The following is a 22,989-nucleotide window of genomic DNA, read 5'->3' on the forward strand; positions in this document are numbered from 1 at the left end:
TGTAACCGGACTGAGTGTCCCAGCACTGACTGTGTGTGTGTAACCGGACTGATAGCCCTAGCATTGACTGTGTGTGTATACAGGACTGAGTGTCCCAGCACTGACTGTGTGTGTAACAGGACTGATTGTGTGTGTAACAGGACTGAGTGTCCCAGCACCAACTAAATGTATAATACGACTGAATGTCCCAGCACTGACTCTATCCATAACAGAGAGAGTTAACAAGGGAGATGAAAGAGATAGAGAGAAAAAGAAGAGAGTGAAGCAGAGAGGAGACAGAGCAGACATAGTAGCCTGTCAATTCCACAAGGCCACAGGTAAGAACAAATGATTGCTTCCAGCTACCAGGATGAACAGCACAGATTTATGGCAGCATAGTCATGACAGGTTAGAAATGTAATGTTTTTTAAACTTTCTTTTTGTCAATGCTACTGACAGTTCTGGCAGTACTGGGCGAAGCCACGGATGAAATCGGTCAAGCCTTCTGCTGATGTTTGCTGTCCAGTGTCCCCTGCGGGAAACTGTGAATGTGGAGTGAGAACAGAATTGGGCTCAGCTGTGAGGCCCTTCATGGTTAAATATCCTGCTGCATAGACTCTCACATGAAGTACTATAGTATTGGCTGCACTGAATCCTATTCCAGCAACAAGCAGTGGCTTCACATGAGGATGGGAATTGGAGGAGGGGAGAACGATTTGTCATGCTTGCACCTCCCATTCTCTTACTTCTTGGGACCGCTAATCAGACATAAAGCCCTAAATCTCATCCCGTCACAAATGCAAGTGCTGAGGGCCTCAAGCAGCTAATCTTCTCAAACAATCTGTGTCGACCCTTCCTCTGACAGGAGAACTGCCTCACAGGTACAAGCTGCTATCGTCAGTGTGCCAAGTTCCCCTCGCTCCCTCCATTGCACACCCTCCCCAGGCTGTCAGAAAATTAGCCAGACAGCTGGTCGGCCCTAGGACAAGCAGCTCGGGCCTCTGCCCACTGTGGAGGCTTATTGGGAAGAGAATGCTGTGGCACACGGACTACACAATGAGGGAGCTGATGAAGCAATGAGATTAACGCACGCTGCGCTTGGTTGAATAACTCTATGCTTACTGATATCGAGTGAGGGGTGTCAATGATTTGTTGGGCAAGTAAGCTAGTCTTTAAAGGTCTTGAGCAAGGCTTAAAGGACCATTTCACGTACAGAAATTTAAACTGCAACATGCATCAGTTCATTTTAACTTTATATTCTCTTCTCCCTAATTTACTGTTATTACCTTCACCTGTGAACCTGATAGTTGAAAATGATTCCTCCATACAGGAGATGTTGTTAAATAATTGGACAGGAATTTGGATCAGTTATGTATCTGGGCGGAAAACGGCAACTTGAGTTTAACACTATCCCCACCACCCCCCATTCAAGGACAAAAGCAGCTGAACCATCTTACCTGAACCTGGCTTTAGTCTGCCTCCTGAGGATAGTGGTGTTGGCCTCGCTCTCCTCCTGGACGCACTGCAGCGAGGGCGATCGGCTGTGCGAGCTCCGTGAGCTTGCTGCGCTCTGCTGGCCTCCCTCGGCGCCCTCTTGCATGTGCGCCAGTAGCTGAGGCGGTAGGCTTCTGAGGGACGGGACAGGCGAGTGGGAGGTGCGGCTTGGGAGGTTGTTGATATTGTTGTCACTGGTGGATCGTAACAGCGTGCGTGGGGATGAGAGAGCACTTCCTCCAGCTCGTCGCCTGTTGGTGTAGCTCGGGGTTTCTCTGAAAGGCACTGAAATTTACAAGCATATTAGTGCTAGCTGTCTCACACTGAGTTGAACAGAACTGCAAAACACACAAAAATGGCACCTCCTTTGCACTCCACCGCCGCCCCATCACCACCACACTAGTCTTAGGGTGCTGAGGCACAATCCCATAACTTCCTTGCACAGGTGGCCATTTTCTGTTTGTGAGCTTACAACAGTGAGCGTCACAAGTTATTTGACCAAGGTAGATATTACATCCAGGCCTGAACCTATCATCACCAACATTCACATAAGTACAGCTTACAGCGGGGTTAAAGGATCAAGGCAAGAAACCCTCCTGGACCGAGCGGCTCAGTGCATTTCGGTAAACCTGGTTTGCCTCTTATCCCAGTCCTTTTCTGTATATTGCCTTCTCTCCATTCATACCTGGTCTAAATGAAGCCTGCACTCTTTCCAATTTATAATCTTGGCATGTCCATGAGAGCACTAACCGCTGCTGCTGATTGTGTTGTTGCTGTTAAATTGTTACAGTACATTAATACTGGATTTTTGTTATGTTGCTCCGGAGGGGTGGTAATGGTGGAGGAAATGCTTTCCGGGCGGGCAATCAGCTTCCAGCGCACTGCCGGGAAATTTGTTGCCGCTTTTGCGGGAGCGTCGAGCCAGTGTGCTGCCACTGGTTTCGACTGCACATTGAAATTTGTTGTGTGCTGACCCTGTAGCGCCCCGTAGCGCGCCGTGGTGGCACTGCCTGGGAAACCTGGTGGCGGTGAGTGATGGAATTGGTGAATGAGGTAAGATTTGTTTTTGCCACAGAAGCCAAGGGTGCTCCAAGGCCGGCTCTTTAGCAATGTTCAGCTGGCCTTGCGCCCGAAAAGAGGTTTGTAATGCCTCTCTTAGCATTGTGCCCCACACTCAGGGCCCAGCTGTTGAATTTTGCTGACTGAGGCGCAAACATTTCTCGGGCTCTATAATTACCACCCCGCCATGATTAACGCTCCGAAATGACCTCAACCGAAAGTCCATCCCGAAGAATGCATAGAATAAAATAATTCATTTAGCCCATTAGTCTGCTCCGTTCACAGCCCATGTACACTCTATACTATGATGGACGCTACTTCACCCATTTAGTATCTGGAGGCATCCATTCCCCCATGTCCATTACTCCACTCTGCCCAGCTTCCCTCCAGACAATAGCCACCCTCAGTCACCGACGACACATGTAGCATTGTATCTGATGGAGCATTTGATTATCTCAATCTCTACCTAACTCTGTAACCTCCAAGACCATTCCATCCAGCTTTTCCCAATGTAGACAAGACCGCATTGTGAGCAGCAAATACAATATACCAAGTTGGAAGAAGTACAAGTAAATCGCTGTTTTACCTGTAGGGAGTGGTTGGGGCCCTGGACGGTGGGAAGGGAGAAGGAGAGAGATGCAATATTGCATATTTGCCCTTGCGGAGACCAAACGCAGTTTGAGTGATCTTGTTGCTGAACACCCCCGCTTAGTCCCCAAGCTTTCGGTCGCTTGCCACTTTAATTCTCCATCCCACTGCCATTGTGACCTCTCTGTCCTTGGCCTCCTACACTGTTCCAATGAAGCACAATGGAAGCACGAGGAACACCTCTTCTTTCTACTAGGCACATTACAGTTATCTGGCCTCAACATTGAGTTCAACAATTTCACAGCATACCATTTTTTTGGACAGCAGGTGCTGGTAATGGTTCTGCTGCTGCCGCCATTTACCACGCTATCACAGACTGTAAAGTCCTTACACAATACCACAAATCCATACAAGGCACATTCTATGGACAAGGTCACTCTGTGACCTGCACCTTTATTCACAGGACCAAGAAGTGATGACTCTGCGTGGGACCTCCCTTTATATACCTGGATGACCAGGTGAGGAGTGTCTCCCACAAGTTCACCCACTGTGGTCAATGTGTGCATTTCTCAAGTATATACAGTATTGCAATGTTGTTACATGAAGGTTACATACATGACACAGACCATACCTTTTGTTTTTTTCTCCCCTCTCCCCTTTCCTGCCTCTGTACTTGCTTATAAACTGTTGAATCACTAACATCTTCTAGTTTGATGAGCTTCTGACCACATATCCGTGCCATCACCAAGATTGCCTACTTCCACCTCCGTAACATCGCCCGTATCAGCCCCTGCCTCAGTTCATCTGCTGCTGAAACTCTCATCCATGCCTTTCTTAGCTCTAGACTTGACTATTCCAATGCTCTCCTGACCAGCCTCCCATCTTCGTCCTTCCATAAACTTGAGTTCATCCAAAACTCTGCTGCCCGTATCCTAACTTACACCAAATATCGTTCACCCATCACCCCTGTGCTTGCTGACTTACATTGATTCCCAGTCCGGCAACGTCTCAGTTTTAAAATTCTCATCCTTGTTTTCAAATTGCTCCATGGCCTCACCTCCTCCAGTCCTACAACCCTCCGAGATCTCTGCGCTCCTCCAATTTTGGCCTCTTGCACATCCCCAAGTTTAATCGCTTCACCATTGGCATGCATGCTTTCAGCTGCCTCGGCCCTAAGCTCTGTAATTCATTCTATAAACCTCTCCAACACTCTATCTTCCTTTAAGACGCTCCTTAAAACCTACCTCTTTGACCAAGCTTTTGGACATGTGTCCTAATATCTCCTTATGTGGTTCAATGTCAAATTTTGTTTGATAATGCTCCTTGCAAAGCGCCTTGGGAAATCTTACTACGTTAAAGGCTCTATATAAATTCAATTTGTTGTTGTTCTGATGAAATGTTAACTCTTTCTCTCTCCACAGATGCTGCCTGACCTGCTGTGTATTTCTAGCATTTTCTGTTTTTATTTCAAATTTCCATCATCCGTAATATTTTGCTTTTGCAATACCAGTGTATCACACGAGGGCAATACTCAGTAATTAAAATCGTATGATGCAGGGTATGGTTTATCTCTGTAACTAAAGCATATATCACATCAGGGCAGTATATCTCTGTAATTCCAGTGTATCACTCTCACCTCACCTCTGGAATTTAGCTCTTTTTGATACTGAGCCACTCTGGACATTGAAGTCCTCCATTCTGTGCTTTTGCTACCCTGTTTGGACCAAGGCTGTAATGAAATCTGGAGATAAGCGATCCTAACGGAACCCAATCTGGGCATCGGTAAGTAGATTATTGGTGAGTAAGTTTCGCTTAATAGCACTGTCGATGACATCTTCCATCACTTTGCTAATGATGAGAGTAGGCTGATGGGGTGGTTAATGGCCCGATTGGATTTGCAATGCTTTATGCGGATGGGACATACCTGGGAAATTTTCCACTTTATCGGTTAGATACCAGTGATGTAGCTGTACTGGAATAGCTTGGTTAGTTAGAGGCAACGCTAGTTCTGGAGCACAAGTTTTCAGCACTGCAGCTGGGATGTTGTCAGGGCCAACAGCCTTTGTTGTATCCAGGGCGTTCAGCTGTTTCTTGATATCACATGGAGTGAGTCAAATTGGCTGAATGCTGGCTTCTGTGATGGTGGGGACCTCAGGATGAGGCCAATATGGATCATCCACTCAGCACTTCTGGCTGAAGATGGTTGAAAATGCTTCAGCCTTGTCTTTTGCTGGGCTCCGCCATTGTTGAGGACAGGGATGTTCATGGAGCCTCCTCCTTCCGTTAGTTGTTTAATTGTCTACCACTATTCACAACTAGATGTGGTAGGACTGCATAACTTTGATCTAATCTGTTGATTGTGGGATCACTTAGCTCTGTCTATAGCATGCTGCTTCTGCTGTTTAGAGTGTATTCCTGAGTTGTAGCTTCACCAGGTTGCCACTTCATTTTCAGATACGCCTTTTTCTGCTCCTAGCATACTCTTCTACACTCCACATTGAACCAGGGTTGGTCGCCTGGCTTGATGGTATTGACAGAGTGAGTGATATGCCAGGTCATGAGGTTACAGATTGTGGAGGAATACAATTCTGCTGCAGCTGATGGCCAACAACACCTCATGGATGTCTGGTTCTGAACTGCTAGATCTGTTACAAATCTATCCCATTTAGCACGGTGATAGTGCCATGCAACACAATGGAGGGTGTCCTCAGTGTGAAGACAGGACTTAGTCTCCACAAGGACTGTGCGGTGGTTATTCCTAGACAGGTGCATCTGTGACAGGTAGATTGGTGAGGACAAGGTCAGATAGTTTTGTCCCTCGTGTTGCTTCTCTCAATACCTGCCACAAGTGCAGTCTGGCCATTAGAACAGGACATACCAGGGATGGTTTACAGTGTATCACAGAAGGGCAGTATATCTCTGTAATTAAAAATATATGTCACATGAGGGCAGTATATCTCCGTAATACAGTGTATCACATGAGGGCTGTATATCTCTCAAATTACAGTGTATCATGCAAGAATGATAGACACAGACTGCTGGGAGTGTCATTAAGGCATTGTTCAGCTGGTGGTTGTAGGGGGTTGGAGTTAAGGTTTCTTTTTTCTACTTTTTGGTGAAGTGAGCCCGCTCAAGATCGTGGACGAGAAAGATCAGTTAGCCCATCCCAGCTCAGACATTCAGTAAAGACCACCAGACTTTTCCCCACACCTCCACTCTTCCCAGCCTGCTCAAAGTCCAATTCATGCGTTGATCACTCTTTGTGTGAAGAAGAATTTCCTTAAAGGGTAGGGCCCACTCCCGTAGCTGCAATGGAAACATTTTTGCTGGCCGAATACTGCCCCCAGGTTCGGCCGGGCTGCCAATGGGCAGCCTGGCACCCCAACTTGGGTGCAAGGCTGCTGGTCTGGCTGAAATCCTCCCTAGTGGCCCAGTGGCCAAAGTTAAAAAATGATAGATTCTCTCCCCTTTAACAGAGGGGAGAGAGCGTGGTGACGCACACGCACTGTGACATCACCACGACTCCACCACTAATTGACAGCGGCGGAGGCCCCGAGCAACCCATTTTCAGTCAGTCAGCCTGCCTTTGAATCTAAGGCCTGCCCATTATGATCCATTCCCTGTAAGACTTTGAAAAAATTTCAAAGTCCTGAAAATGGATCTACTTACCGTACCAGAAGTTCCAGCAGTAAGTACCACTACTAAACTCATAGGTGCACAACTTTCTGGTGCACCTGAATTTTGACCCCATTGTGTAAAACATTCTGACATGGTGTATAAAAGTAAACTATGTTATCTATGTATATATATATATTACAGAAATATAGGGGAAAGTTCCCCCTTGCTTCTGCTAGTTTTGAGTCCTGAACCCAGAGCAATCTGGGAGCAATTGGCCAAACCAGTGCAAAAAGATTGGGGAATTTAAAACTTAGGTGAGTTACACCCATAACCACTAATTTCCCATGCATTTACAATCGTGTTTTACGCTGATTCAAGATTTAATTTGCTCGATCAGACTCCGCCCACAAATTGGCCATGCCGTCAGATGGAAATTTCACATTCCACTAATTGCGCTGTTTAGGAAGGCTCTTCAAACTGCACTCTTTTTAACACAGGCATTAACTAGAATGTTTTAAAAGTTTTATTCATATCAGAATTTTTTTTTTTCATTATTTGTTCACGGGCTGTGGGCATCGCTGGCAAGGACAGCATTTATTGCCCATTCCTAATTGCCCTTGAATTGCTCCCGCATTGATATCTCTGGTGTCCCCCAAGGATCCATCCTTGACCCTTTCCTATTTCTTATCTACATATTGCCCCTTGGCGACATCATCCAAAAACACAGCATCAGTTTCCACATGTACGCTGATGGCACACAGCTCTACATCACTATCACTTCTCGCAACCCCTCCATGGTCTCTAAATTGTCAGACTGCTTGTCCAACATCCAGTTCTGGATGAGCAGAAATTTTCTCCAATTAAATATTGGGAAGACCGAAGCCATTGTTTTCGGTCCCCGTAACAAACTCTGTTCCCTAGCTACTGACTTGATCCCTCTCCCCAACTTCTGTCTGAGGCTAAACCACACTGTTTGCAACCTTGGTGTCATATTTGACTCTGAAAGGAGTTTTCGACCTTTCTGCAGCATAACTAAAACCACCTATTTCCACCTCCGTAACATCGCCCGTCTCCGCCCTTGCCTCAACTCATCCGCGGCTGAAACCCTCATACATGTCTTTGTTACCTCTAGACTTGACTATTTCAAAGCACCCCTGGCTAGCCTCCCACATTCTACCCTACGTAAACTTGAGATGATTCAAAACTCGGCTGCCCATGTCCTAACAAGTCCCGCTCACCCATCACCCCTGTGCTCGCTGACCTACAATAGCTCCCGGTTAAGCAATGCTTCGATTTCAAAATTCCAATCCTTGTTTGTAAATCCCTCCATGCCCTCGCCCCTCCATATCTCTTTAATCTCTTTCAGGCCCACAACTCCCACCCCCGAGATATCAGTGTTCCTCTAATTCTGCCCTCTCCGCCTCTCTACCCTCATTTAAGAAGCTCCTTAAAGCCTCCCAAGCTTTCGGTCAGCTGCCCTAATTTCTCCTTATGTGGCTCGGTGTCAAATTTTTTATCTCATAATACTCCTGTGAAGCAACTTGGGATGTTTCACTATGTTAAAGCTGCTTTATAAATACAAGTTGTTGTTGTTGAACAACTGAGTAGCTTGCTAGGCCATTTTAGATGGCAGTTAAGAGTGAACCACATTGCTGTAGGTCTGGAGTCACTGGAGTCTGGAGGCCAAACCAAGTAAAGTCCTTCCCTAAAGAACATTAGTGAACCAGATATCTTTTTCCAACAATCTGGTCACCATTACTGATAGTAGTTTTTTTATTCCAGATTTATTTAGTCAACTGAATTTAAATTCCCCGGCTGCCATGATGGGATTTGAACTCATGTCTCCAGATCAATAGTACCAGGGCCCCTGGATTACTAGTCCAGTAACATAGGGCTGATTTTGGCCATGACTTGCATCAATTTTTTTGAAGTAAGTTGTTTTTTCTGGCGTAAGTTAAAAAATGCCATTTCCCCAAAAAATTTGCTCTAGAGTAAGTCAGTTAGATACGATTTTTTTTTTAAGTTTCGTTTTTTTTTCAAAAAGGGGTGTTCCCAGACACTTACTTTGGCCAACTAAAACTTGCTTCAAATCGACTTAGGTCAATATATGTGGCCAGCTCTGAAAAACATTGCGGGCAGTTATGAATTCGGCTCGGGTTAGTACATTTAAAGCACCAAGACTTACAAAGCATTAAACAAACCACAAAAAGTAATAAGCAATCAATCAATCAATCAATCAATAACAAATAAAAAATAGAAGTCCTATCTTTATGCCAGAATCAAAACACCCTTTCTCCCCCCACCCCACAAAAAAACTCTCCTTCTCCCCCCCCTCCCCCAATCAAAACTTTTCTCACTAAACAAAGCACAACCATCAATAAATAAAAAATAAAATTGAAGTCCGACCTCGGCCCGGGAAGTCAGCAGGCCGACCAGCCAATGCGGGAGGCCACTCGGCCAGGGATAGGGTGCGGCGAAGATCTGGGCGTCCCTTCGGACGGGGATAGGGGCTGCAAGCATCGGGTCCTGCTCACAGCCCGCAGGACACGCTGGGAGGGCAAGGAGCATACGCGCGGACTTCACTGCGCATGCGCACAGCTGTCGGCAGTGTTTTCTGCGCTGGGCTGTTGCTCCACCCCCCACTTCACGATCTAAGCCATGCTGGGACACCAGAGACTCGGAAGAGCGGGCAGGATGGGGCCGCTTTTTTTCGGCGCCATTTCCAGCGCGCAAAGTCGCCGCATTTAAGGTAAGTGTGCCGAAAAAAGTGGTTGGGGAAAATTGGGCCCATAGTGACTACACTACCGTTCCCATTAATTTAATTTGCTGAGAAACTGACTAGTGTACACCAAAGGAACTATGACATGGTTCGGTATAGGTTTTTACGTCATTTTCAGTGACTTTAACTCAGGTTGCTCACAGGTGGAGGACTGGACACATTTATTAAGAATGTATATTTTTGATGATAAACCCATTTGCATTGGTATAGATAATACTATACTCTTAAATATATTAAGGAATACTTTTTAATGGAAAGAAAAAATAAGACATAATTATGTTCTATTATGCTGCCTGATTGCAATGGCTCATGGAAGATTTTATGGTTGTGATTATGCAAATGAATTTTAGTGGAAACTTGAAGCATAACCTATCCAGTGCAATTTGGTGCAATTTCCCAATTGTTCCCAAAGCGGAAATCTACCCCGATAAATTATACAATATGGGAGCTACCATTTTCTGCCACTAGAGGGCGGTGTGATGCATCTCACTGAGGACCTCCAGTGGTTACTTTGCCAACAGCAGGGCAGCCCTCAACTGCAACAAGGCGACAGCCAGAATACTGATTAATGTAGGATAATGTTTGGCAAAGCGAGATCGGAAAATGTGTTGCTGGCACAAAATTACTGAAATTAATGCTACTCATGATCTCAGATTACAGAAGTTTATGGTAAATGTCAGGCTCATACTACAGTCGAGAATCAAGCAGAATACAGAAAGTGCAGAGGAGTTCTGAAAAAGGAAATAAGAGGGGAAAAGAGAGAATTGGAGAAAAGATTAGTGGGTGACAAAAGGTAACAATAAAGTCTTTTTAAACATATAAAGAGTAAAAGGATAGTGAAAGAAAAGATGGGGAGGATTGGGAAAGAAAAGGAGATCTTCTAGTGGAGGCAGAGGGCATGGCTGAGGTACTAAATGAGTACTTTGTTTGCATCTGTCTTCACTTGAGAGGAGGATGTTGTCAATGTCACAGTAAAGAAGAAGGGGTAGAGAAATTGGATAAAAGTAGATAAAGTGGAGGTACTTCAAAAGTTGGCAATGCTCGAAGTAGAAAAGTTCATATATTCAAATCTTTGAAGGTGACAGGACAACTTGATCAGGCTGTTCAAAAACATATAAGATCCTTGGTTTTATAAATAGAGGCATAGAGTACAAAAGCAAGGAAATTATGCTAAACCTTTATAGAATCATAGAATGGTTACAGCACGGAAGGAGACCATTCGACCCATCGAGCCCGTGCCGAATTAGAAACATCTCATTTACATTAAACACCAAAAACCCCAACTGGAGATTTCTATCTAATCACCAAAAAGAAAATAAGCCCAAAAATCAACTCAATGATAGAAACATTACAGATTACTATAAACACTGACAGCGGCCAGTGACAATCAATCGAACCAAATGAAGATACAGAATCCCGATTGCTTCTGAATGAATCCTCCCAGCGACACAGCAAGTCCAGATTCTAGTCCCAGGTGTAAGAATAAAAGTGTTTAGTAATGATAAAATTGATTCTGTATATATATAAATGTTAAAAGTGCAGATTATACAGAATGGCTGCAGTTTCGCAAGAAACAAAATGGATCAATTCATCCAGTTCATATCTCCTCTGGCTGGACAGAGCTCAAGGAACAAAGGAAGCATGGCTTTGAAACTCACCAAACTAGAAAAGGTGTTAATTGGAAAGCCATTAACCTAATCAAGGAATGGCACTGGACCTCCAGACAGACACATGTATGAGAAGAAGCCAATCAGGAACGACCCTGGAACCAAGACCCAATCCTGAGGCTTTCAGAGAAACATTGGCCCTAAGGGATATAAAAAGTAAAGCCAAAGATTGCTGGGTCTCTCTTTTCTTAAGCACATGGCAAAAGCAGGACCTTCCTCTACAAACCAAGAAGCAGGCCATGTGCTTTGCCAGAGGAAAATGAGGAATACCTTTTTATAAATCATTATTGTAACATCATTGTATCTGTTGTAATGAAGTAGATCTGTAGGATAGCTGACGACTGCTGATAGATGTGCATATGTATGTGTTTAATAAACTATTCCAAATTGTTTTAAAAGAATTGGTCTTGCTGTCAAGTTAATGCCAGAGATTTAGAAATCTTACAAAACTGGGGCCTTATCCGGGATCTCGCGAGACAGCTTTTGATCATTCTTTTGAACAATTGGAAATCTTGGGAGTTGTGATTCTAACCTGTGTTGCGAAATTTGAACTATAAACTTTTAAACGGATCGGGAGAAGTTGCGTCTTAAGGAGCAGCCATCTCGATAGTTGGAACTGTTTAAGTGGGGACCCATCAGTAGTTGAATTCAAAAGACACAGGATGAAGGGATCGATCATGTACAGAAAGCCATCAAAAGATATACAGGTAGTCTATCAGGAGAAAGTATACGAAAAGGTATCCATAAAGGACATACAAGAGTTACAGGCACAGGAACCATACTTCCTTAAGGGCCAGCATGTGTCCTTTGGGGAGCTCATGGCATTTATCCAGGAGAAAGTAAATCAAGGAGAGCTAAGGCCAAAACAGGCAAACGGTCTCTTGCCATTCAATAGACATTACTGCACTCGGAGAGATGAGGAATTAATGGGGCAGGATGCAAAAGAGATTCAAAATTTAAGGGAAGTGATACAAGATTTAAAAGACCAAAGGATAAAAGAGATGCAAGATTTAAAAGAATCGTAAGTAAAAGAGGTTCGACGAAACAAAAAAGAAATTCAAAATATAAAAGAACCAAAGGAAGAAGGCCTTCAACTTATTCGGCAGTTAAAGGAGAGAGAAATACAGCATTTGAGACAAGAAATTGATCGATTAAACCACAGTATTAGGCAATTAGAAAGAGGGGCCGAACAGGCAGCTTCGTTGCTACAGCAACAAAGCCTTTCAAATTTAAATGCCACAGCAGCCGTCGTTGAAGCAAATGAAAATAAATTAAGAGTTAAAAAAATATAAATTGGAAAACTTGGGGCTACGGCAAAAGGCAGAAGATGCTAAGAGGGGCATTAAAGGAAGTAATTAAGAAGCCACATAGGGAGACAGACCACTCTTGGTGCCAACTAGAAATAGTGAGGCTAAAAAGTAAGTTGGGGAACAGCAGGCCCTGGTATCCGCAGTAACACGGGGAGTCAAAACAGAGACAACAGAAGGGGACAAGGGGAAGACAGCTGGGAAGAGGAAGGCAGTCAGTATAATCCCCAGGAGGGTAGTGAAGGATGGGATACCTTGGAGATATGAGGGCCAACCGAAGCAGTAGTAACCACTTCTTTATGACGTAATGCGCATGGTCACATCACCAGTAACCATACCAACACACGGCCCATATCTGGTGTTGACGCCACAGCAGGTAGCCACGAGTTGGGGCCCATTAATGATGGGGACGATCCACTGGGAGTTAAGGTGGGCCAATTTTAGGAGATGTCACCCCGAGTTAGATGAGAGAGAGACTTAATACGAGTGCTTCTCTTTGTTATATATGCAATAAAGGTACAAACTGAGTACTGTTTAACTGAACAAGGTCCAACCTTGGCTCTGCTTTATTACGGCCCAAAGTGCCTGACTCACAAAATGGCTGGCCTTTTATACCAGAGCAGCACCATGTGCGTGCTGCTCAGTGGCCTCCAACAATGACACCATCTGGTGGCTACAAACAGTATGTACATACATGACAATACCCTCCTCTGAGATCTTATCACGGTCTTTCACATGTTGAAACGGTCCGGTGCTTTACGCTCCCGGGTTGACCGTCTCAGTTCGATTCCGGCCTTGGGTGAATGTGTGGAGTCTGTTGTGGCTGGTGGCTGGATGGCTGACTTGTTGGGGGTGGCAATGGCCATGTCAGAAATTGCAAGTCCATTTTTATTGAACAAGTCCGTGATGGAAATTCCGGGTTCACTGATGACCCTTGAGTCCACTGAAGGCTGCTGGTAGGTTGGTTGGTCGTTAACAGTTTCTTCATCCGACTGCTCTGGCTCGTCTGTGTGCCTCAGCTTTGTTTGATCCATGTGTTTCCTGCAAGTTTGCCCATTCTTGAGCTTAATAACAAATACTTTGTTGCCCTCCTTGGCCATGACCGTACCAGCGATCCATTTGGGACCCTGACCATAATTCAACACATATACAGGATCATTAACAGAAATCTCGCGTGACACAGTTGTGCGATCGTGGTACCCTTGTTGACTCTGTCTTCTGTATTCAACATGATTACTTAAATCCGGGTGTAAAAGAGATAACTTGGTCTTGAGACCTCTTTTCATCATGAGTTCAGCAGGCGAGACCCCTGTGATTGTGTGGGGTCTTGTCCTGTAACTCATCAGTATGCATGCAAGACAAGCGGGTCTGCAGTGACCCTTAGGTTACACTCCTCATGCTTTGCTTGATAATTTGTACTGCACGTTCTGCTTGCCCATTGGACGCAGGCTTGAATGGTGCTGACCTTACATGTTTTATGCCGTTAAGTTTTACAAACTCCTGAAACTCCTGAGTGGTGAAGCACGACCCATTGTCACTCACCACTATGTCAGGCAGACCATGTGTCGCGAACATGACATTGAGATTCTCTATGGTTGCCGTGGACGTACTGGATGACATGATTATGCATTCTATCCACTTCGAATAAGAATCCACCACCACTAAAAACATCTTGCCCAGGAAGGGACCTGCAAAATCTACATGGATCCTGGACCAAGGTTTGGATGGCCATGACCACCGGCGATTCTGCTGGTGCTTTGCTGAGCTGCATGCAGGTGTTGCACTGCTGCACACATGCTTCCAGCTCAGAATCAATTCCTGGCCACCATACATGGGACCTGGTGATGGCCTTCATCATCACTATATCAGGATGTGTGCTGTGTAAATCACGCACAAACTTCTCTCTCCCTTAGGCATTACAACTCGATTGCCCCACAATATGCAATCTGCTTGAATAGACAGTTTGTCCTTGCGACGAATGTACGGTTTGGCGTCCTCACACATTTGCTGAGGTATGGCAGACCAGTTCCCTTTGTGGATGCAACCCTTTACCACTGATAATATCGGGTCCTGGCTGGTCCAGGTCTTAACTTGTTGAGCCGTGACAGGGGTACCTTCACTCTCAAAAGCATCTATGATTAACATTAAATCTGCCGGTTGTGGCGTTTCCACCTCTGGTGTGGGCAACGGCAACCGGCTCAAAGCATCAGCACAAATCTCTGTGCCAGGTCTGTGGCGAATGACATAATCATAGGCAGATAATGTCAGCGTCCACCTTTGGATGCAGGATGAAGCGTTGTAATTAATATCGTTGCTTTCGGAAAACAACGAAATGACCGGCTTGTGATCGGTCTCTAATTCGAACCTCAGACTGAACAGGTATTGATGCATCTTTTTAACACCGTACACACACGCTAAAACTTATTTTTCTACCATACTGTAGGCTCTTTCTGCTTTAGACAAACTTTTGGAGGCATACGCGACAGGTTGAAGTTTCCCCGACTCATTGCCTTGTTGTAACACGCAACCAATTCCATATGATGATGCGTCACAGGCCAAAACTAAACGTTTACATGCGTCATAATGTACCAGCAGCTTGTTCGAGCAAAGCAGATTGGTGGTTTTCTCGAAAGCTCTGTCTTGCAATGCACCCCACATCCAGTTGTTGCCTTTTCTCAATAGCATATGCAGTGGTTCAAGTAAGGTGTTCAATTTAGGTAGGAAGTTACCAAAGTAGTTGAGTAGGCCCAGGAACGAATGCAGCTCCATCATGTTCTGCGGCTTTGGTGCATTCTTGATGGCTTTGGTTTTCACGTCAGTAGGTCTGATGCCATCAGCGACGATTTTCCTCTCGAGGAATTCGACCTCCGCTGCCTTGAAGACGCACTTCGAGCGGTTAAGTCTGAGTCCCACTCTGTCCAAATGCAGTAGAACCTCTTCCAGGTTGTTCAGATGTTTCTTGGAGTCATGACCAGTGATCAGGATGTCATATTGGAACACGACGGTTCTGGGGACAAACTTCAGTAGACTTTCCATATTCCTCTGGAATATTGCTGCAGCCGAGCGAATTCCAAACGGGCACCTGTGGTAAATAAACAGTCCTTTGTGCGTGTTAATGCACGTAAGTCTCTTCAATGTCTCGACCAACTCCTGCATCATATAGGCCGACGTCAAGTCCAGTTTTGTGAACGACTTCCCTCCGGCTAGCGTCGCAAACAAGTCATCAGCCTTTGGTAACAGGTACTGATCTTGTTTCAAAACCCTGTTGTTCATAGCCTTGTAGTCTCCACAGATTTTGACTGTGCCATCACTTTTCAGCACAGGAACAATGGGACTGGCCCATTCATTAAATTCGACCGGTGATATGATCCCTTCACGCTGGAGTCTGCCCAGTTCAATTAAGACCTTCTCCCTCATCATATACGGCACTGCCCGAGCTTTGTGATGGACGGGTCTTGCATCTGAGTCCACGTGGATCTGCACTTTGGCTTCCATGAAGTTGCTGATACCCAGTTCGAACAGCGAGGGGAATTTGCTCAATATTTGGGCACATGTATCTTACTCCGATGGCAACACCTTTATGTCGTTCCAGTCGCATCTGATTTTCTCCAACTAGCTCCTGCCGAGCAGTGTTGGGCCAATGCCTGGAACAATCCACAGCGGTAAATCGTGAACTGCACCGTTATACGACACATTAATTTGTGCCCTGCCAATCACCTTTATCAGATCTTTGGTGTATATGCGCAGCTTGGCATTAACAGGGCTCAGTCTGGGTCTCACAGTCTTAGTATCCCACAGCTTATTAGATGCCCTCTCGTTCATGATCGTTTGACTCGCCCCTGTGTCTCATTCCATCGATACCGATATCCCGTTAAACTTCACATTAATCAAAATTGGTTTACTCTTGGTTATGAAAGAGTACAGTCCATACACTTCCTCCTCTGGCATCTCGGATTGCGTATCCGGATCCACGCTAGTCTGAATCTCATCCTCCACGTGGTGTGTCGCAGCTCGCTTGCTCATCTGCGGACACTTGTGCTGGAGATGTACCACTCTCAGACAGCTATAGTGTTTAAATCGGCACTGCCGGTGCCGATGATTTCCCCCACAACGCCAACACGGAGAAGTTGGATACGTTCCTGCTGGCGGACTTTGGGCAGCCACAGGTTTCGTGAACGCAGCCGGATAGGCCCTGCCATCTGCCGCTCTGCCGAACGCCGAATCAATTGCATTTACAGTACTTGCTGAGATTCGGTTCTTCACCGCTATTTGCTTTAGACTCCTGTCCGTTGTCATACATGATTGAGCGATCTGGATGGCCCTTTTTAAATCCAACTCCTCCACCGCCAGAAGATTGCGCAGGATCACCTCGTGGTTGATACCGATAACAAAGAAGTCCCGCAGTGTGTCTGCCAACACCATCCCGAACTTGCACGGTCCCGTTAGATGTCTCAGGTCAGCAACGAATTCCGCCGCGCTCTGACCCTCTGATCGAATGTGTGTATAAAACCTGTATCTCGAGATGATGATGCCGTCATCTGGCTTGAGGTGCTCCCGTGCCAATGTACACAACTCCTCGTACGTTTTCTCTGTTGGATCACTAGGCATGAGTAGATTCTTTATTAGACTGTAGATCTTTGAACTGCACACAGAGGAACACGGCCCGCCACCGATCTGCATCGTCGACCCCCTTCATTTTGTTGGCCACGAAGTACTGGTTCAAATGGTTCACAAAGTCTGCCCAATCTTCTCCCTCCACAAATCGCTCTAAAATCCAATCGTGCTCATTTTGCAAACAAGGTTCTTGTATTCTTGTTGCCAAATGTTATATATGCAATAAAGGTACAAACTGAGTACTGTTTAACTGAACAAGGTACAACCTTGGCTCTGCTTTATTACGGACCAAAGTGTCTGACTCACAAAATGGCTGGCTTTTTATACCAGAGCAGCACCATGTGCGTGCTGCTCAGTGGCCTCCAACAATGACACCATCTGGTGGCTACAAACAGCATGTACATACATGACTCTTGGCTTGTTCCACTTCCCTAAAAGATAATCTGCCAGACGTAGTCATCCAGCCTGGCACAGCGGCTGATGCAGTCATGACCGAGATCCTAAGCCATTTAGGGATTCAAAACTTAAACTTAGTGGCTCTGCTTAATCAGACCAAGCAGCGCCCAGAAGAGACTCCTAGAGCCTTCATTAATTGTCTGTATGATATGTATGAATGTACTCACAACTAGGCACCCGCAAATACTGCAGTAGGAAAGAATCAGGAACAATTTAAATTGATGTTCCTGACTCAACTCCACTCTTTAGTTAAAACCACCTTGGGCATTGCCATGGGGCCCACTAATCAGTGGACAGATATAGAGACCAGCGCTCAAATAGCCTGGGAGGTGGTGAAAGACGAGTTAAAGATTACATCACCACCCACTGCAAATAAACCAGTGTCAAGGGTGGAGGGATCTAGGTGTTACTCCTTTAAGGGACAGTGCTTTAATTGTAAGAAGGTAGGCCACCTATCAAAAGAATGCAGCAGACCCAGACAGGCACCCGACCACGGTGCAATGCATAGATACCTCCTGAGGGACGAATCCAAGCCCTCTGGGACGGATCAACAATTGGACCAGTTGACAACTCTCATACAAACCCAAATTGCCATGGGGGGATGCAAAATCTTTACCTGTGCACGCAAGCGCCGATGCACACTTGTTAGAGAGACCCCTTCAAGGATCCACTCTATTACGGCGTTCGGCCCCCAAAGATTGGTTGGAAGTGAGGTTCTGATGTGATGGTAGCGGGAGACCAGTAGTTCTTGCTGTCTTAAAAGGGGGCCGGCAGCAGATTATGCTTATCGATACTAGCTCAGCCGTTACCATCATCCACATCCCATAACCTGAATGCCATAGAAACATAGAAAATAGGTGCAGGAGTAGGTCATTCGGCCCTTCTAGCCTGCATCGCCATTCAATGAGTTGATGGCTGAACATGCAACTTCAGTACCCCATTCCTGCTTTCTCGCCATACCCCTTGATCCCCCTAGTAGTAAGCACTACATCTAACTCCTTTTTGAATATATTTAGTGAATTGGCCTCAACAACTTTCTGTGGTAGAGAATTCCACAGGTTCACCACTCTCTGGGTGAAGAAGTTTCTCCTCATCTCGGTCCTAAATGGCTTACCCCTTAGCCTTAGACTGTGACCCCTGGTTCTGGACTTCCCCAACATTGGAAACATTCTTCCTGCATCTAACCTGTCTAAACCCGTCAGAATTTTAAACGTTTCTATGAGGTCCCCTCTCATTCTTCTGAACTCCAGTGAATACAAGCCCAGTTGATCCAGTCTTTCTTGATATGTTAGTTCTGCCATCCCGGGAATCAGTCTGGTGAACCTTCGCTGCACTCCCTCAATAGCAAGAATGTCCTTCTTCAAGTTCGGAGACCAAAACTGTACACAATACTCCAGGTGTGGCCTCACCAAGGCCCTGTACAACTGTAGTAACACCTCCCTGCCCCTGTACTCAAATTCCCTCGCTATGAAGGCCAACATGCCATTTGCTTTCTTAACCGCCTGCTGTACCTGCATGCCAACCTTCAATGACTGATGTACCATGACACCCAGGTCTCATTGCACCTCCCCTTTTCCTAATCTGTCACCATTCAGATAATAGTCTGACTCTCTGTTTTTACCACCAAAGTGGATAACCTCACATTTATTCACATTATACTTCATCTGCCATGCATTTGCCCACTCGCCTAACCTATCCAAGTCACTCTGCAGCCTCATAGCATCCTCCTCGCAGCTCACACTGCCACCTAACTTAGTGTCATCCGCAAATTTGGAGATACTACATTTAATCCCCTCACCTAAATCATTAATGTACAATGTAAACAGCTGGGGCCCCAGCACAGAACCTTGCGGTACCCCACTAGTCACTGCCTGCCATTCTGAAAAGTACCCATTTACTCCTACTCTTTGCTTCCTGTCTGACAACCAGTTCTCAATCCACGTCAGCACACTACCCCCAATCCCATGTGCTTTAACTTTGCACATTAATCTCTTGTGTGGACCTTGTCAAAAGCCTTCTGAAAGTCCAAATAAACCACTTCAACTGGTTCTCCCTTGTCCACTCTACTGGAAACATCCTCAAAAAATTCCAGAAGATTTGTCAAGCATGATTTCCCTTTCACAAATACATGCTGACTTGGATCTATCATGTCACCTCTTTCCAAATGCGCTGCTACGACATCCTTAATAATTGATTCCATCATTTTACCCACTACCGATGTCAGGCTGACCGGTCTATAATTCCCTGTTTTCTCTCTCCCTCCTTTTTTAAAAAGTGGGGTTACATTGACAGAGACGAGCAAGGGTTGTATGACCCTTAAAGTGTTTAATGGTGATACAACCACCGCGTATACACAGAAGGCCACTGAACTTCAGTTGGGAGGTCTCACCTGTAAGATCCCAGCACCGATGCTGATGACCAGCCCCGATGGAAAGGGAATTGTAAAGAATGATGTGTTGGATCAGCATGGCGCGGTGACAGATTACAATTGGGATTGTATTTGGATGGGATTCAGAGATAATGCGAGAGTGATAGAAATTTCAGATGCTCACTTGGTTTTTGCTAGTAAAAAGCCATCTGAGTATGACCCTCTGGGGAGCGAAAATGAAGCTGTGGCAAAATTAATTCAGGAACACCTAGCCATGTTCACCACATGACTGGAAAAATGGCAGGCGAAGAGTCTATTGAGGGACCCCACCCATTCATTCACTAAACAGTACCCCATCCAAAGGGAGAGTCACCCTTACATCCGAGACACCATAAAATCCCTAGTTGAGCAGGGTATTGTTAGGACAGGGACTTTCACGATCAATTCATCCACATGGCTGGTTAAAAAGCCTGATAATCGCTGGTGACTGACTATTGATTACAGAAAGTTAAATTCTGTAACACCAGCCTGCTCACTGGTAGTAAGAGAAATTCCCACCATATTATCTCAAATTCCTGCTGGTTCCAAGTACTTCTCGACCCTCGACATTGCCAATGGATTCTGGAGTAACCCTGTTAAAAGAGAAGACCAGTACAAATTTGCGTTCACATTTGAGGACCAAAGGTACACCTGGACATGCCTGCCTCAGGGGTTCCACAATGCCCCGCCGATCTTCCACAAAAGACTGGCTGCAATTTTAAAAGACTTTTCCCGCTCTACCTGCTTGCTGCAGTACGTAGACGACCTACTACTGGCAACCAATAGCGTGGAGGAGCATCTGTCTCTTTTGCACGAACTGTTGACATTGTTGGCTCAGGCGGGACTAAAGGTGAATCCCTGTAAGGCTCAATTAGTAAAAGAACGGGTCACCTTTCTAGGAGTATCCATTTCTCCAGAGGAATCGTCCCCCGACTCTCACAAGGTGGAGATAATACAGCGATTGCCATTACCCACTTCCAAAACAGCTCTATGATCATTCTTGGGTTTGGTGAGGTACTAAAGGAACTTTATCCTAGGCTTTACAGAGTGCACAAAGCCCCTGTATGATTTGATAAAACTGCTGGGTGATGACATACCCAGTCCCCGGTAAATTAAAAACTGCAGTGGTACAGGCCACATCTCAGATCCCTCCCGATCCCACGCAGCCCTTTAATTTGGAGGTTGGGGCCACAGAACAAAGCCTCATTGCAGTTCTGTGCCAAACCTGAGCTGATCGACTGCAGCCAATTGAATATGCGTCTCGAATCCTGCAGGGGGCAGAAAAAACGTATACCGCATGCGAATGCCACCTACTGGCCGTCTCCTGGTCGGTACATTACTTTACTTTTATTACTGGGTTACAGGTTACAATCCTGCACAGCAGACACACAACTCTGAAACTACTGATGAAACCTGGAGATTCGCTAGTTTCCTCGCAGTGCCTCAGCAAATGGATATTGGAATTTATGGAAAGAGTCACTGATACCATTTCCAAACCTATCACATTGCTGACATAATTTCTGATCTGTGAGGGGGACCCGCATGAATGTCTGTTACCCCTAATTAACTTTGAGACTCATCCTGTGCAGAAAGAGCCCATACAGGGTGCCCCAGATGTCTACAGCGATGGGTCCTCATATCACATTGAAGGATTCCCTCACACCGGGTATGCTGTGGTATTGCCAGAAAGAACCATCCAGCGAAGGTGCAACAGACAGTCTTCACAATATGCAGAAATCGCCGACCTTCTAACTGCTGTAAAGGAAACCTCAGATAGACCCGTGAATATTTGGTCCGATAGTGCCTATACTATAAACACCATGCTCTCCTTGCCCCATACCACAAAAATGACTATCGTACATTAGACGGTAAGGCCCTGGTCCATGGGCCCTGGCTACGCCTGCTCTGGTCATACCTTAAACAGTGATTCCAGCCCTGCTTCATAGGAAAGGTAGCAGCCCATAGAAAAGGGGGTCCATGTAGTGAGGGAAATTCCAGAGCAGACAGAGCAGACAAGGACGCTGCGATTGATGGGGAGATGGAGGATATAGTTGTTGAGCCCTGCAATGCTGTTAGCAAGGCCTCCCCAATAGATCATCTAGATTTAAAATCCCTGCAGCAGCAATACTGGTCATATGCTGTTGTAAGCGCCTGGCACGAGGAAGGCAAACCCCTTCCTCAACCGACAGCCTGGGCTCCCGATACCATCGTAGCCACTGCCCCTGACTCAAATGAGCAGTTGCTGATGTTCAAAAGAAAGCCAAACACCTGCCCGGTGGTGTGTGTTCCACCAGAGGCGGGTCAGGAACTGCTTTCCCTCCTTCACTCCCACCCCACAGCAGGGCACTATTCGGCCATGGTAACTTTCTATAACATAGCATCCACAGCTTGTTGGCCTTCCATGAGGGAGACAATCAACCAATAAGTGGCACGATGCCTACCGTGCCTGCAGCACAATCCTCCCACAGACACTAACCGAGCTTTGCTTCAAAGTGCACCCCCACCTCAAGGGCCATGGACTCACCTCCAGATAGACTTCATTGGGCCACTTTAATAGGCGCAAGGCAATTTTCAGCATGCACTAGTGGTGGTGGATCAATTCACTAAATGGATCAAAGCATTCGCCTGCCGTTCCAACACCGCAATCACAGCAGCCAAAATATTATTAAATCATGTGTTTTGTAGGTGGAGAGTACCAGTATAAGTGGACAGCAATCAAGGTTCACACTTTACCAGTAAAATTTTTATCCACCTGCAGGAAATGTTGGGGATAAAACACAAATTACATATTGCTCACCACCCCCAGTCATCCGGAGGGGTCGAAAGGGGGAACAGGACCCTCAAGTTAATGTTAAAAAAATTGTGCGCAGACCACCCCACTCAATGGGCTAACATGCTGCCAATGTGCTTAATGGCAATGAGATCCACACCTCATAGAACAACAGGGGTCTCCCCATATCAGGCCATGATGGGGAGGCTCATGAGAACACCAGGCCAGCTAACACTAACAGGGATGAGTCC

General features: G+C 45.8%; 1 protein-coding gene across 1 annotated transcript in view; it reads right to left on the reverse strand.

Moving 5' to 3' along the window:
- The window catches only part of shank3a (SH3 and multiple ankyrin repeat domains 3a), a 1,463,579-nt gene that overhangs the window by 776,367 nt on the left and 664,223 nt on the right, over window positions 1–22,989 (reverse strand). The window contains exon 11 of the mRNA XM_070897277.1: window positions 1,437–1,758. Coding sequence (XP_070753378.1) covers window positions 1,437–1,758 — 322 coding nt within the window. The remainder of the gene's footprint in view (window positions 1–1,436; window positions 1,759–22,989) is intronic.

Source organism: Pristiophorus japonicus, chromosome 13 (assembly GCF_044704955.1).
Source record: "Pristiophorus japonicus isolate sPriJap1 chromosome 13, sPriJap1.hap1, whole genome shotgun sequence".
In the NCBI taxonomy this organism is placed as follows: Eukaryota; Metazoa; Chordata; class Chondrichthyes; family Pristiophoridae; genus Pristiophorus; species Pristiophorus japonicus.